Source organism: Tachypleus tridentatus, chromosome 10, assembly GCF_004210375.1.
Source record: "Tachypleus tridentatus isolate NWPU-2018 chromosome 10, ASM421037v1, whole genome shotgun sequence".
NCBI lineage: Eukaryota > Metazoa > Arthropoda > Merostomata > Xiphosura > Limulidae > Tachypleus > Tachypleus tridentatus.
Genome location: NC_134834.1, coordinates 50,740,285 through 50,758,059, shown reverse-complemented (window position 1 = coordinate 50,758,059; position 17,775 = coordinate 50,740,285). Strand labels below are relative to the sequence as shown.

The following is a 17,775-nucleotide window of genomic DNA, read 5'->3' as shown; positions in this document are numbered from 1 at the left end:
GCTGACAAAATAAGCCATATGGGATTAATAAATATTTATACTAATCTCAAGATTAAACATAGTATAGAGGTTTTCGTTCTCCACAAAATAAAAATTTGGGTATCTCATATGCATCTCTTAATTGAAAATGAAGTAGTAATTTGTTAGTTTCCCTCAGTGGCACAACGGTATGTCTTCAGATTTACAACGCTAGAAACTGGATTTCGATACCCTTTGGTGAGATGAGCACAGATGGCCTCTGGTGTAGTTTTTTGCTTAACTATAAACAAACAGACAAGCATTTTGTTAGAGGTGAAATGAAAAAGATAAAATATGGTGTTGAAGTCTCGCGTGAGAATAAAATGAAACTCTTTTTAATAGTTCCATCACAGAACTGCAGTTCATCTGGTACATGATGGTCAGGCTTACAAATTCCTACTGAGAAACTGCAACACGGAGAAGTAAAAATGCATCTTCTATTCATCCACCACCTGTTTAACATCAAGTACTAATGACTAGTTCTTCCGGAGATGAAATATTTCTAGAAGAAGAAAAGGTTCAACAACCAAGAAAGTTTGTCGTAATCACCCACCAGTAAGAGATTTCTAGTAACAACATCAACTGCAGGCACAACCGTCAATGAGAAGACCTCCAAGTACCTCAATGAATGAAAAGTGTCAAGGGAGCTGCTCACGACTGAGGATTTTGTCACGAGAGAATATTGAGATGTCTTCCACATTCCAACTGATATAGCAATTTAAATATATTTCAGCCGGGCACAAACAATGAACACTGTATATGTATTTTAAGTTATAATGAATCAAGTCCAAGTTCTGTTTGTAAATATCTCTTTCAATATTTGTATGTATATGTCAGTCTGACAATATATTTCAATTCGTATCAAACTATGTTAAACAAATATTACATTATATTATATTATATTATATTATATTATATTATATTACATTACATTACATTACATTACATTACATTACATTACATTACATTACATTACATTATATTATATTATATTATATTATATTATATTATATTATATTATATTATATTATATTATATTATATTATATTATATTATATTATATTATATTATATTATATTATATTATATTATATTCATATATAGACACACACAGTGTTTCTTAGCTCCAGGCTCATATGATGTTCACGTGACTAGAGTCTCTCTCATTGTTAATAATGAGTGTCATACTTTTGGACTATCACATAGCTCGGTGACAGAACAATAGGAAAAACATGTGAGGTGCTTGTTGATTCTATCAGTTCCACACATAATTAAGGCGAGAGAAATTTAATAGTTCTCGCTACCGACTTTTTTTAAGAACAAAACTTAAAATACAATAAAATTTTAAAACAGTTTACTTAGAAACAAAATAATCGAAAACATTTGATATTCTCATATATAAGACTTATCTTTTCCTTATTTTCAGGCCAACCCGGTCATACCTAATTTTTAAAAAATCATAACTAATTTAAATCTCAATCGTGCATCAGTCAACAAATCAAAGTGTCTTCTTATCACCCCCCCCCTTAAAACTTCGGAAAAACAATTTTGCACAGTACAAAACATTACAAACAAACAAACCAAATATAATAACACATAATATATTGAAAAAGAGATAGTATTATTACACAAAATTAAAAGTTTGACAGTGATACATAAAATCCAAAACCCTTCACGTAACGCCAAAGAAGAAGAATAAAACTATGTGTTAAAACCAGATATTAACGAATTATTCAAACATATCAATATTATCAACATCTCAACAACTTTTGAAATTCAGTACTGAAGACAGTAAAATTATCCTTTCAATAAAAATAAATAAAGAAAAAGGACAATTTTAAATAATAAAAAATAAGTTAAAACATAAAGCAAATAAAGCTCTTTATAAAATACGCACAAAAATACGAAAGTTTGCGATTAAAGCATGAACTAAACCATTCAAAAATAAAAATCACAAAAACATTTCATTAAAATATGTAAACGACAGACACTTTAGAACTTAAATCTGCTGCAGTATGAGATGTTTTAGTATTTTGATTGAGATGCGGAGGATTTTTTTTCTTAGCAAGATCCTCACTCACAGGCAGCTTCCTTTACACTTTCCACTGAAATGGACGGAGGCCTAATCATTGACTATTGTTTCTGAAAATCTACTGTTGGATTATTATGACAAACTTCTCTGTGGTACTTGGATCCTTTCTTCTTCTAGCACTATTTATCTCTAGAAGAACCAATCACGACAGCTGGATGCTCAACAGGTGATAGAAGCACAGGAGATGTATTCTTTCTTCTTTCGGAGATACTCATAATGAACTGGTCAGATTAAGCCGATATCTTCACCTCAGTTAATATTTTTCATTTGTGATGCTGTGATTGGCGGTGCTCTTGTGGTTTTGGTTGGCAAAAAGCAAAGCAGTGACCTTGGTCAGACCTTTCATGTTTCATGCATTGTCCAACAATACATTTTCACCCATGTTTTCCACCATACTCTGGTGAATACTTGGGTCCATCCTCAAATAAGTAACTCTCTCTGTATTGGTTTCTCGTGGCTTTGCTAGTATTTAGAGAATACTGAGGACACAGACAGGATGACTTGCAACTGGCTAGTTGAAAATAATGTAGTCAGAGGGGTTAAGAATCCGATTTTAAATAGAAATAGTAAGAACAGAACTTAAAGCCTAATAAATTGTGGTTGAACAGAAAAAGTTGGTTAAGCTGATTACCTGGAAATCCCAGCTGTAGCAATATTATTGGTATCTAATCACTAGTGCTACGCAACGTCACTTCAAATGGTTTTACTTGATTTATCATTAACAGCAAAATAAATATTTTCCCTCCTTTTTCCTCATTAGCCGAGATAATATGATACAGCACAGTAGTCTCATCAGCATTTGACTCGTGTTATCCTCTTGTCAAGTCAGTGCATAATAATGCATCTGTAATATATGATCGCAGCTTATCAGTGAGTTCCTGGCACTTATGCATGCTACAAGACTACTTTATCATACGTCATGAACCCATTTGCCGGGGCACTCAGTAAGGAACACAAACTATACCTTTTCTTCATGCACTGAAATCCAATATTTGATTGGTTTGTTATAACATCTTTCTTGATATATGGCAGGAGTCTCCACCGTAATCCCAGAACCCGAAGACACAGTAAAACATTAACTCAATAGTCAGCCACACTAAGAACAAAAACCCTAAATCCAAGATTGACCACACTCGCTTTACACACTCTTTTAATTGTTCCAGCACTGTAAGCTCAAAACGTGGAACGGAGGCAGAGACATAAAAGTACTCAGTAAAACATTAACTCAATAGTCAGCCACACTAAGAACAAAAACCCTAAATCCAAGATTGACCACACTCGCTTTACACACTCTTTTAATTGTTCCAGCACTGTAAGCTCAAAACATGGAACGGAGGCAGAGACATAAAAGTACTCGAGGCCTCACCCTACTCGAAAGCCTTAATTCACGCGCTGTCAGTCGTCAAGAACGACGTAATATATGTCTACAAATTGTTGCAATTTCTCACCTCATTTTACTGAGAAAACATATCTTTTTTCTTATCATCATTCCAGCATCTTGAGAGGTTAGAACGTTAAATTCGTGGTTCGATCTCTACTATGGGCACAACCTTAATAGTCCATTGTGCAACTTTGCAAAAAAGAAAACTATTTGAAAAAACGCTTCTGTCGTTATGATTTTAAGAATATACATGCAATAAGGCTTCTTGTAGGTATCAAGGTTACAGTAATCAGTCATCAAAAATATTCTTATCTCGCTATTACGAAACGATGCGTTCTATTTAATAGTTAATGAACATCTACACGGGTACTCAAAAATAACTTTCATAGTATTTTTAAAGAAAATGAAATTGTTATCAGATCCTGAGTTTTAAATGAAAACAACCCTTTTTAATTTTTTTCTAACTTTAATTTTACATTTCACCATTTTTATTTTATTATTTCCTGTCCTACCCTAGCTAATGGGTGTTCTTGGTTTTATAGTATAATAGAAAAAGCCGAAAAAACAGTAAACAAACGAACAAATTAGTGTGGATCTGAAATGATTAAAAGTATATTATATCAAACGAAGTAGATAAGACATTTAAGACAAAAAACAAATATGTGGATAGGCGTATTCTGCTATACTGCAATTCTCGGTTCATTTTTACTGGAATTACATGTCCTCATCTCGTTGCAATTGATCAACTTTGCTAGTTTCAAATAGAGGTGATTAAGGCGCTCGACTCGTAATCTGAAGGTTCGAATCCCTGTCACACCAAACATGCTCGCCCTTTCTACTAAATTTCTAACACTACTAAATTAGAGACGGCTAGCGAAAATAACTCTTGTTTAGCTTCGCACGAAATTGAAAAAAAAAACAAAAAACGTTTTCACTATTTGCTATAATAAATTATAAGTTTGAACAGTAGAAAATGTGATTGTATAGGTTTGTATCGTGATGTGATGTGATTTTTTGCTGGTATAACAATGTTATTGTTTTTTTCTTAGTCGTATATATCCACTTCTAGCCATATCTTGTCTGGGTTCCTTTACAATAGTAAATACATAGGTTACTTACGTCACAACCTCAGCATCAACATCACTTTGTAATCATATTTTAAGTAGAATTGTTTGGAGTGTGTTAATTGTGTTATCAAAACCATCAACACACACTACCTAAGGGATAAGTTTACCTTGTATCCTTGGTTAGAAAAAAATTATGTTACTACATTTCAGATTTAGATAGACCATTGATTTCAGATTTAGGTTTTGAGGAAACTGGTGCCAAATGATCTTGGCTAATAAGATATAAACACATCACATATATAATATTTTGGAAGTATGTTCATCATAAGATTTTCAGTATCAAGAGGTAACCGTAATCTATACATCAGAGCTGGTAGTATATTAAAAATGCAATCAACATGTTTAAGGATTTTGGTACTAATTTCACCAAATATTTGTGTCACCAAGATGATTTTAACATATTCTGTGCATGAAGATATTCTCAGTGTGTGATTATGGCTATTATTATGATGTAATATAATTCTAATTGATATTGTGAGGGTGAGGATAAACTGAATGTATGATCTTGACCATTAACACTATCTGCTCAAACCTTTTACAAGGTGCCATCAATGAATTCTGTATATGGTGTCAGAGTTATCAACACTTCATTTTACACAACATGACTGTTTTTGCAATAGTTCATGTTAAATAAAATACCAGATGCAACATAAAAGATAAATGAAAACATACTTGATATACATTTACAAAGATGCAAAGATTATGCAAAGAAAATCTGAAAGTTGTACAATGAACAAAAGCATTTCAATTCTTCAGATGAATATCATTTCTTGAAGATACGTTTCATAAAACAGAATTGTAATCAACATTATTTTTCCAGTAAAAGGGTGGTCAGATGGACAAATCTAGTACATATTCAGTTAAGATAATACTACCTCATCTTTGTGGAAGGAAGTATGTTCATCATTCATTCTTAGTTATGAATAACAAGTAACTGCATTCTTACAGTTATGTTCATCAAATGGCTCAAGTCATCAATATAAGGTAACTACATCCTGTAAAGAAGAAAATTCTACTCGCCACATGATTTTGAGAAATATTGTTCAGGTAATTTAAACATCTATGATTCACTGTACCCTTTAACAAACAAGTGTAGCTAAAATATAAAAAAATGAATTACAAAAAAATAATTCAAATTACCTTTATTAAGACTGATAAAGGTTCTTTAGCTGGCCTTTTAACCCTTTTATTTTTCTAAATTATTTTCAAATTCTGTCTCTTTCTAGCTTTCTGCTATTTATATTTTCATTGTGCAGTTCTTATACTTTTAATTATTTTGTTGCTAACTATAAAATAGTAAGTGCAATAAGCAGAATAACAACTTACATATGAAAAGATTACACATTTTATTATTTAATTAGCACAATAAACACATTCTTCATTTTTACATTTCCTCCTTGAAATAGTAATCTAATTTAAATTGCTTTCATACTACATTTATTGTGACCAAATTTCTGACTACTAGTCTCTAGTAAGACTGCATTAATTATGTACATTAGAATATGTGTTTGTGATATTATGTGTTTAAAAGTGGTTTAGTATCTTTATAATTCAGTAGTGTCAAAAACATTAAATATTTTTTACAAAATCAAGGAGGTGATTTTTTAAAATTTTCAATGCCATTTAGAAAACGGAGTTAAAAAACAATAATTTTATTCTAACATAATTTTCCTAATTTTCAAGAAACTGATCTTTTTATAAATTTAAAAATGAATCCTTCAGAAATTATTTTAAACTAATAACACTCCTCTAACTTTTAAAATACACTCATTACAAAAATGTTATTTTACATTTAACACAAGTTAAAAATCTAATGATACTTCTTTTTTTGAATCAAATTCATACACTTAAACATTGAAATCTAAGAAGTCCAAAAACTAGGTTAAATTCTTTTCTCCTATCAGTCTGATTAACATTCCTACAAGTTGGTTTATTACAAAATATTAAAATAGATACTTTAAAAATTATATGTACAATGCTTATAAAAGTTTTAATCTTTACAAAAATATATTTAATATTATATTTAATACTATATCTTTGATTTATTATTTTACAACCTTACAATAAAAATATTGAAAATCCTTTAACCACCAATCAAATGATGAATATTTACACTTTAAATACAATATTTGTACCTCTATTTTGGAAAATGCCCTACAAAAAAGACAAACAAAAAATGAAACATAATCTTTTCATGAACAAAAAACAAAAACGCATTAATCATGATTTAATTACAATAAATCTGAAAGATGTTTGATAGCCTAATATACACTGAAAAAGCAAATTTACTAGAAAACAGAGAGCACTTTTTAACCACTTGAACAACTTTGGCATGAATGTTTTTACATGGAAAATGGCCTGCATCTTTGGTAGATGTGAATTCAGAGAAGCAGAAGCAATTACCAATAGTTAATTATAGCAGTAGATAAGATTTCTCAGAAAAAGTAGTAATTATTAATTAAATACAATCCTTATTATAAATTCAATGATTTTCTTTGCTGTCTTCATTTACTAAAACATTCTGAGAACTGAACATCTTACTGGTACAATCTATTTAAAACATTTTCTGTAGTCTTCATGTTGTAACATTTCAAAGTATACGATACCTCATGCTATTTTAAATATAAGGCACACTGATAATTTCATAAGTCTATTTTAGCTACCAATCATAGGATGTTTGATCACTTTTACACTGACAGACATACAACTTTCAAAATCATGTCTAACACCAGGAGGATTTGGGTATAAAGTCAAGTTCCACACCAGACACTGCTGATAAGGAAGAGAGTCCACTGTTTCGTTTACTTTCTGGTGTTGAGTTTGAGCTACTCTGCAAAGCTGCTGTGGAAGTTGTGGACAATGACCATTGATCAGTAGTAGCTAGACTACTGCTGAGACAATCTGTACTATTATGAACACCTAGTTTCTTATCTGGAATACATAACTGGTTCACAAATGCTGGGTTACATGCCTCAACCATTACAGTTTCTTCAGCGTCTGCTAAAAGCTCAGTTGGACTAGATGGTGACTGATGAGGGTCACAGTTGACCACTGAGATACAAGGTGAGGGTACTAGACCATTCCTTTTCATTGGATTGAGTTTATTTTTTTTTATTATGTCCTGAATTGGTTCAGAATCCACATTCACAGAACTTTTATCCACCAGAGATTCTTTCTTTCGTCGAGATCGAGGAAAGAGCTGAGCATATAGAGGGGGTGGTGAACTATTATGGAGAGAGGAATTCTGCTGAGTTTTAGCTTTGTTTTTTTTGTCATTGACTGTTAAAGGTGATCTTTTGGCTTCCAGATCAGCATAGTTTAACGGTTTTGAAACAGTCAAATTAGCTCGTATTGGTATTTCATATCCATCATGGTCAGTTAAAGAAACATTATCTGCTAGAAGATCCAGGTATTTAGCTTTTCTGCCATCAGCTGTTGGTCCAGATGAACAAGGCTGAGTTTCTATTACACTCTCATGAGCTGAAAAGGAATCTGCTTCCTTGAAACCAAAATTGAAATAAAAAAGAGAAAAGAATCTTTAAAATAATGTATTTTGTATATAGAATTGCAAACATAAATCAAAGAACTATATAATAATTCATTTTATATAATTTTAACTTTATTAAATTTTGAGTGAAATAGAAAAAACTTCAAACACAAGTTATTTTACCTACAATTCTGATGTACAAAACTTATTCCACTAGTGCCAAAAATAAATTGGCTTTAATTTGAAACTCAATCTTATATCACAATTTAACAATATATTTTAATGAAAAATTTGATTTACTAATCATTCTTAAAAATTCATGCAGTTATTCTGATGTACATTTACATATACTTAACTTTCAAATCAGATTAAAGTTTAATCTTTGCTCTCTGTCCTCACAACTGTCACCTGTTATGCTAAGCAAAACAACTATAATATTCTTTTAATTTCATATAAGTATATGTGATATTTGGTTCTGATGGTGGGTAGGACTTACTTGCACTTCTCCATTCGTATAACCAATATCTAAATAAGGATGTTTTACCACCGAACTGGCAGACCCAAAATGATGACTTTCTGCATGCTCATGAGGAGGACAGGGGTTTCCTACAAGACACAGTTTGCATCATTTAAGTGCCTGCAACCAAATCTCTTATATCAAAGTCAGGAATACATTGAAAAAACAAATTAAAAAAACGTGGTTAAACATTAAAGAACTATTTATCTGAGGTTGGGTCTACGTCAAACATTTCTTTAAAAAAAAAGAATTTGATCTTTTAATGAGTTTCATAAATCTAAATTGAGTCTCAAACTGTTTGTAAATCGTTATTACCATAAATGTAAGTGAAAGAACTTTTAACTTATAAAAAGAAAAATAAATATTCCATCAATAAGAATATATTTTCATTTCACCAGCCTGTGCAGTAGACATATTTTGTTATACTAATTATATAAAGTGTAAACTAAATTTAGTAAGCTTGTAATAATATTAATCATACCATATACTATAAAAACAAAGTTTTTACTTTTTTTGGACATTTATTATTAATCACTATTGGTTATACAATGACCTTTGCAAGCTAGTAAAACTCAAGAAAAAGTAAAAGTATAACATCAACATAGCATGGACATCATGGCCATTACAATACATCTTACATCAGCAGCGATTCAACAAAAGCATAAATTTAAAATTGATGACCAATGACATAGGAGGTTCATTTTATGTAAAATCAGAATACCTACAGAATGGTAAAGCCCATACTAACTTGTCAGGCAAGTTATTAGGTTAAAGAGGTTGAAACAACTAATAGAATTTGACCCAAAACTTAACTATTGCTAAATCATCTCTTGCCAGTGATACAGTAAATCAAGTAAGTTAGCTGTGATCAGATTAAAATAATGTGTACCTTGTATCTCAGGATGACGTTCATCTTGACAGTATGCTAGGTTCTCAAAGGCACCTGCTAAAGGACACATAAAAACAACATACATGCTCTGAAAGAGAAGCATAGCAAGCAGCTTCAAGCTATTAATACAAGCAGGAAAATGCTTTAGAATCAGACTTGCTAGGAAGAATTTCAGTATTTTTGACACATATAAGCATACAGCTATAATTCATTTCTCAATAAGTGATAACAAATATGAAAATCTACAGAATCATGCAAAGAATAACTCTTCTAAATGGAGATGAACAAACCATGTTGCACTGTATAGCAGTAACTAATAATCTCAAGATGCAAGCTATAAGACAACTGAAAAACTACAGCAAATTATCTTGAACTAATACTCGTGGATTACAGAAACGTGGGTGGTTTTAAACATGTCATTTCTACTTTTTGCTAAGCTTAAATATGGGAAATAATTGTAAAAAATGTCTCAAAAATAAAAAAATAATTTTTTACAGGATATTGTAGGCTTGTGATTCACTTAGTAGATATCAGTACACCTCTCTCTTTTCTTTTAAAATTCTGAAAAGTTTAAAAGCCAAAACTTGACCACTATTCCTTATCAGTTCTACTATATAAATTCATTGAGTGCTTCGATTTAAACCTGAAACTACATCATAAATAATTTCTCCAAAATTATTCAAAACTGCAGCAACTGTACTTCTAACTATTCAAAATGTTTTCAGTCCATTTATAAATTAATTACAGATTTTAAACTTTAAGGAATGTTTTAGTATGTTTTAAGCATCAATGATTTACCTTAAGCTGTATAAAATATTTAGTTATTTTAAGGCCTAATAATAGACAGTAAGTTGTATAGAATCCTTAAGAACTTGTATTAAAAATAAAACAACTAATACAATCTTTTTTTTACTATTTCAAAAAAAAAGTGATTATACCTTTTGTTCTTTATATAATTAATATTTAACAAAACTACAAAATAGTCTTTTTTAAACAACAAAATACATGCAAATACTAACCACTAAAATTCTGAGCCATATAATGATGGTTGTGAACTGTGTTCACTGCTGTTGTAGTTTCATCTCCCTTATTCTGAAGGTCTATCAGAACTTCGAGACACTCTCCAAAGTTAGGTCTACCCAATGGATCATAGCTCCAACACCATAGCATTAGTTGGTGTCTTTGACAAAAACAAGTGAGAATTTTATACAGTTTGCAGTCAAATGCATGCTTAACAAATAAGTACGACAGAACAACACAAAGCTAATTTACTAAAATGCGTGAAAACCAGATATGAATGAAATACAATATTCACAATGTTCTGAACACACATGACTAAAGGAAGCATTTAACATACTCACAAACTTTTTTCTCTTTTGATCCTCATTTCTAGCCTTTCTACTAACTTATTATTTCTTGTCTATACTATAATTAGAGATGCTTCAAATAAAAGGCGTTCTTAGTACTTACGTGTGACATTTGACCTAGTCAGATTTTAATATTCCAAAGATTGAAATTACTAATAGATTAATATTCTCTGTTTAATGAGCAATATATTTCAAGTAACACATGCATAAAAATAAGTAGTATATAATACCAAACAAAAATCTTGGAATAATTTTACTGTAACTTCTGAAATGTAATAAAGTTGTTTAGAATAGTAAAACTAACCTAATTATGAATTATGTTAACAACAACTGATTAACTTTTTACAAGTTTTTTGTGCTTATTTGCATCCATGCAATGAAGAAAAGTTGTTAATAAAATTAAAAATACTGAACTGTCAAGTAAAAACTATAAATTAAAAGTTGTTTTGTCTACAGATTTACCTGGTATCAATACAAAATATTAAATTACTTTTTTGTTGCAATATAGCACCTCTTAGAAAGGCTTCAAGTTTTTTTCAGGTACAAACTTTTTAACTCTATTATTTCTTGACTGATTTGAGATCTAGTTACATTTGTGGTCTCAGAAAGTCAAATAATTTCTATTGATGTATTTAACACACCCAAAGTCTCATAGGTTAAGTTACTCTAATCTTGCCTAAAACATTTTCAATTTAAGGGTAGGCTGCAGAAATGTTGATGAGTAATAAAATCGAACTGGGTATACAGCATGCAATATGCTTGTTATTGCTGACACACAAAAATATAGCTAATGAAAAAAGTAAAAAACAAAGGTCTCATAAATTAATTTACTAGAATCATGCCAAAAAGGATTCTAATATAAAACTTTAAAAAAGTAGAATTCAACAAGCCAAAACAACAAGCAATTTATACCATATAAAATACATTTCTATACTTCTCTGATCATACATATGACAGACATGTAAAACTTGTTCTTAAGATGTGCTATAAATCAGATTTGCTTCATACAATTTAATATTAAAACACATCTATATATAATATTAATAAATTACACCAAATACATTGTTGCACACAACAAAAATCATACTTTTCATGACATATATATATATATAGTTTTTGTGTATCATAGATGCACTTGAACCATGCTATAAACAATTGATTTCTTAGATCAGTTTTGATTTGTTAGATTAAATACAAACAAAATGAGATATAAGGAATAATACTATTTACAAATATTAAATATTAATTCTCACTCTTAGCATGCTAGTACATGTAATATGTTTGTTTCAAATGGAACCATATTTGAACTAAATGTTAGTATTATAGTCACTATGATTAGAGTTAAAAAGAGTACACGTGTTTTCAGTTAAAGTATCACAAGTATATAATCATTCACAGGGTGACATGCTTTTTACTGTTGTTCAGATTTGCATAAAATATTTATCAGTAAGTTCAGGAACCCCCTTTTTTTTAAATATGTAAAATGAAACCCAAAAAAACAAAGCAATCATAATGATATCTACAATTAGAAGATTTTATAAAAGTTTTACAATCTTTTATATATCTGTAGAACCATTCAAAATAAAGGAGGTAAACATACATATATATATATATTTAGTAATAATATATACATACCAAATCAAAGTGAAGTTAATCTATACGTATGGTTGCTACTTAAGGATTTAAGGCAAGAAATGCCTAAATACAGTAACAGTATAAAATTATGTAGAGGACTTACAAATCTTCATGACAGTTATCTGGACGATCAAGGCGACCCCTGTTTCTGACATAATGTAGCACCTCTAAATTAGTACGTGCTGGGTAAGGCTGTTGACCCAAGGTTAGGACTTCCCATAATAACACACCAAATGCCCTAGAAAATACATATTTTGTCTGAAATTTTCAAACAGTACACACGAGTAAATCACTACACAACTTGTATGTCTTTCATTCCAAAAAAGTGAGAGATTTATTTTAAATATGTATTCATCTTCCTACTCTCTTACTTTTTTTGTGAAGAAAATTGTACACAAACATCAATATATTTTCTGTGATGACAAGAAGCCCACTTGAAGTAAAAATGTATTCTTAAGCTGTTCTGAGTCTTGAGAATACAAAAATATTTTCCGTTTTCATGGTAAAACTTTTTCAATAATTTTTACAAAAATTTTTTAAAATAATTAATTAAAAAAGAAATAATAATATTTATTACAAAGTGAGTGAAACATTTATCTTAAATATGTATTCATCTTCTATTCTCTTATCATTTTTGTGAAATAATTGTACACAAACATCAATATATTTTCCATTTTCATGGTAAAACTTTTTCAGTAATGTCGAAACATTTTTTAAAAAATTATGTTTTAAAAAATCGGTTTGTGTTATTTGTTTGAATGTAGATGTAAAATGAACAATATTTACCAAACATCTGACTGATTAGTGAAAACCCCATCCATTAAAGATTCTGGTGCCATCCAGCGAACAGGAAGTAAACCTTCTCCTTCTTTACGATAGTAATCATTTTTATAAATATCTCGAGCTAAACCAAAATCTCCAATTTTGACATGACGATTAAGTGGATCATGACTTGACACCAAACAGTTTCTAGCAGCTAAATCTCTGTGCAGAATGATTATAACAAGTTATTTAAACTGAATGGATACATGTAACACTCCATTATACAATTAAACATGCATGTGCAAAAAGATTAAGTAAAACCTTTATAAAGAAAGAACTGTAAAGAAACTTAAACAGCCAAACAACATGTGAATTAAGTAAAAATGTTTATATAAACTACATTTGTGTAAAACTTACACATTTAATTAAGTCTGCAAACTATCATTCAAAACTTAATACTTCTAAAAATATATAGTAAAATAAAATTGTTAAAATATAAATGAAATTGCTCATAACATCAGACAAATAAGTGGCAGTCACTTAGAAGTAATTATTCCTTTATTTAAGAAATTCAAAAGATCTATTATTATATAGAAGTAAAAAAATATTGGTATGTTCTACTTTCATAAAAATACCTATAATTTTTCAAATTCTTGCAAACTTATTTTTCTTATTTCAAGTATTGCAGATTTAAAAAAAATTAAATTCTTATAATTTTTTCCAGGTCAGAAAGCAACTTACCTGTGAACAAAGTGCATCTCCTCCAAGTAGACACAACCTCTAGCAACATCAATGCAAATTCCTAACAAGTCAGTCATTGTAAGTGGATTTCTTCCAAAAAGCTGTCAGAAATAAGTCCAGGGAGATAAATAACATATCCTAGAAACTTCTACAGAAATACTGAATACTGTTTGTTATATTTCTATTGACTAGCAGCCTTACCTGACACACATCTATTGACATTCGTAATTTTCCCACACTTGAAATGCATTTCCATTACTACTTACCTACTCTAGCACAAATAGCCATTCTTGTTCAGTGCTGCCATCTATAATTACAAATTAACTCTCACATGATAATTTCACTTCACCAATAAGAGCATGACACACTCTCTTGAAATATGTGACTCCCTCTCTTCAATTCTACTGAACTATCACACTTGAATGTTGGCAGAAAATGGAAGCACCAGTTTTCAGTGGGGAGGAAGAGTGGAAAGTTTGAGAGTAGGTTAAGTACATATTGGAAATACATTTTCAGTGTAGATAAACTATATATTCCAATTAGGTACATTACCTCATCTCACATAAACAGTGAGAATCCCACACTGAATAGGTGGAAGAGCCAGTGCAAGGGAAAGAAAAAATGCATTCTTCAAAAGCATTCAAAGGATACTCCTCAAAAGGAGATCTTCGGAGTCAAAGATCAAATATGATACACCACATCAGTTTTGAACCAGGTATAAACTTCATCACTGTGGAAAAATGTTGCATATACGGGTGGAAAGATGGAGAGGCACATCCAAATGGAAGAGAACTATAACAGGAGAGTGATCCGAACCATGCATTCTTTATTAAACTCAATCTCATGAAACATAAAAGCAGATAAGATTAAGGGATGTGTCTCCCAGGTGTTGGGCATCTAGGGCATGATAGACCATACATGGCAAGTCAACTACATCCAAAACCCATACCACTTTGGAACAAGCATCAATGTGAGCATAGGACAAGGATCATACCATCAATTTATAAGTGATTAACCTGGGTCCAGCATGGCCAAGCGTGTTAAGGCGTGCAACTCATAATCTGAGGATCGCGGGTTCACATCCCCGTCGCGCCAAACATGCTCGCCCTTTCAGCTGTGGGGGCGTTATAATGTGATTGTCAATCCCACTATTCATTGTTTAAAGAGTAGCCCAAGAGTTGGCGGTGGGTGGTGATGACTAGCTGCCTTCCCTCTAGTCTTACACTGCTAAATTAGGGACGGCTAGCACAGATAGCCCTCGAGTAGCTTTGTGCGAAATTTAAAAAACAAAAAACAAACATACCATCAATAATTCAAAAACAATCCAAAACCTATCCTGGGTACTGACATCCATCTGGGGATGAGAGAGAAACTCATACTGCTGGCAAGTTAACTACAATTTAAATTTGTAGGCCTGTGTTATCAAAAACAAAACACTTGTAAAGCCTAATCAAACAGCAAAGAACAAAGGATATATACCTAATTCTAAACTAAAAATGTAACCAAACAATACGTACATACAACATTAGGAGAAGGGTTTCACACAAACCAAGTGAATAGTGAAAAGGATAAAAGAAACAATAATGAAAATAAATGATATGTGACTGTGTAGAATTAAGGAAATGTGCAGTGACAATAACATAAGCACAAGATGGGATGTATGAAAAAAAACAATATAGTGAAACTAACGATTGATATACCAGTAAGATAAATTACACGTAGTCCTAAAATGACAAAGAACATAGTAAGCCTAAGCAAATGGTGTTGGAGAAAAAATACAACTAAGAGTAGCTGCTAACCTCAACTTGACTATGAGTATTAATCAATTTAACAAAATTTACATTAACTTAAATAACTACAGATAATAATAATGAAAGTATACAAAATCCACAACAGTAGAACATCTTATCTTTCCGAAGCTGGTGAACTGTACATCAATGTGTGGTCCTACAAAATGGAGGCAAAGCCTGATGAAATTCAGTTAATTAGATGACAAATGTCTTGTCAAAGTAAAGCCAAACGTCGCTAAACATGCTCGCCCTCCCAGCCGTGGGGGCGTTATAATGTAACGGTCAATCCCAATATTCGTTGGTAAAAGAGTAGCCCAAGAGTTGGCGGTGGATGGTGATGACTAGCTGCCTTCCCTCTAGTCTTACACTGCTAAATTAGGGACGGCTAGCACAGATAGCCCTCGAGTAGCTTTGTGCGAAATTCCAAAGCCAAACGTCTTCCCACAGAATACCACAACCTAAAGCCTATATAAGTGTGCTAATACAATATATAATCTTCAAAGTGTTAACACAGAATTCATAATGCAACATGAATAACCAAACACAACTGTGTTATCAGAAACAAATAGTTTTTTTTGCAATGAAGTAATAAGTTCCATAACCAGATAGAAATATAAAATAATTCCACTTTGGAATAACTCAACAAGTTACAAATATCACTATTTTACAATAAAAAGTAAATTTGTTGAGAAAAATTGATACATATATGTGGAAAAAAATTTTGAATAAAACACAAAAGGGCACACAAAATGTTTTAACATGAGTACTGCCAAAAGAGAACTGATAGTTCAACAGAACTTAATAGGAATTACATGCATCAAGAGTGTGTCAAGCTCTCACTGGTAGGGGTTTAGGAATTACATGCATCAAGAGTGTGTCAAGCTCTCACTGGTAGGGGTTTTGATAATAATTTGCCTGGAATTACATGCATCAAGAGTGTGTCAAGCTCTCACTGGTAGGGTTTTTTGATAATAATTTGCCTGGAATTACATGCATCAAGAGTGTGTCAAGCTCTCACTGGTAGGGTTTTTTGATAATAATTTGCCTGGAATTACATGCATCAAGAGTGTGTCAAGCTCTCACTGGTAGGGGTTTTGATAATAATTTGCCTGGAATTACATGCATCAAGAGTGTGTCAAGCTCTCACTGGTAGGGGTTTTGATAATAATTTGCCTGCAAGACACACTGGAACTAGTCATTCCCAGATGAGTGAAAGTTGCAAGGCCTGAGGTGTGTGCAAAAACATTTTTCATAGAGAAGGCAGCACTAAATAAGAATAGCTATTTATGCAAGCAGAGGTAATGTTCCATATTGGAAACAAGTATAACTCACTCACTTCAACACTTATCTTCTCTATCATATCAGTGACAAAAAATCTCATTCACTAATTATTAATAAACTTGAGCAGGAAAGTTTTTTTTTAATGCTATATTTTGTCACTGCATTGGATATAAAAAATATTACTTGGTATAACAGTACATTTGGAATAAACAGAAAAAAGAACTAACAGTATAAATCTATCATTCCAAATAAAAAGTAAAAACGTATATATCCACAATAAACGTAAAAGTAACAACTGGTTATACAATATAAGTAATAACTGTGAAAAGAAAAACACTAACACTGTACAAAGAATAAATGTGAAAAAAACATGTAACACTGTACTTAAAAACAATAATATGCACAACAAATGTAAAAGAAAAGACTATACTTAAATGTTAAAGTTACAAACTGTGTAACACTATATAAACAAGTGTAAAAGGGAAGATCAGTGAAACATTGTACAAACAATAAATGTAAAGAGAAAGCTTGTGTAACAGTATAGCAATAAATGTAAAAGTGACAACCTAGATAACACTGCAGAAACATCAAATGTAAAAATCCATGTATCATTACATAAGCAGTATATATGAAAAACTCAAATATCACTGTATAAACAGTAAGTGTAAAAGAGTAAAAGTGTATTTAAC

General features: G+C 31.1%; 1 protein-coding gene across 3 annotated transcripts in view; it reads right to left on the bottom strand.

The window, feature by feature from the left end:
• Window positions 1-5,944: 5,944 nt before the first annotated feature.
• The window catches only part of LOC143229253 (proto-oncogene tyrosine-protein kinase ROS-like), a 91,206-nt gene continuing 79,375 nt past the window's right edge, over window positions 5,945-17,775 (bottom strand). The window contains exons 39-45 of one of the 3 annotated variants that reach the window (XM_076461354.1): window positions 14,016-14,116; window positions 13,299-13,496; window positions 12,616-12,750; window positions 10,530-10,690; window positions 9,511-9,564; window positions 8,601-8,710; window positions 5,945-8,116 (exon numbers count right to left, since the gene is read on the bottom strand). In XM_076461354.1, the coding sequence (XP_076317469.1) occupies window positions 7,340-8,116; window positions 8,601-8,710; window positions 9,511-9,564; window positions 10,530-10,690; window positions 12,616-12,750; window positions 13,299-13,496; window positions 14,016-14,116 (1,536 nt within the window). In that variant the 3' untranslated portion in view covers window positions 5,945-7,339. Of the gene's footprint in view, window positions 8,117-8,600; window positions 8,711-9,510; window positions 9,568-10,529; window positions 10,691-12,615; window positions 12,751-13,298; window positions 13,497-14,015; window positions 14,117-17,775 lie in introns of all 3 variants that reach the window. The other 2 variants (XM_076461353.1, XM_076461356.1) reach the window with 2 other exon arrangements.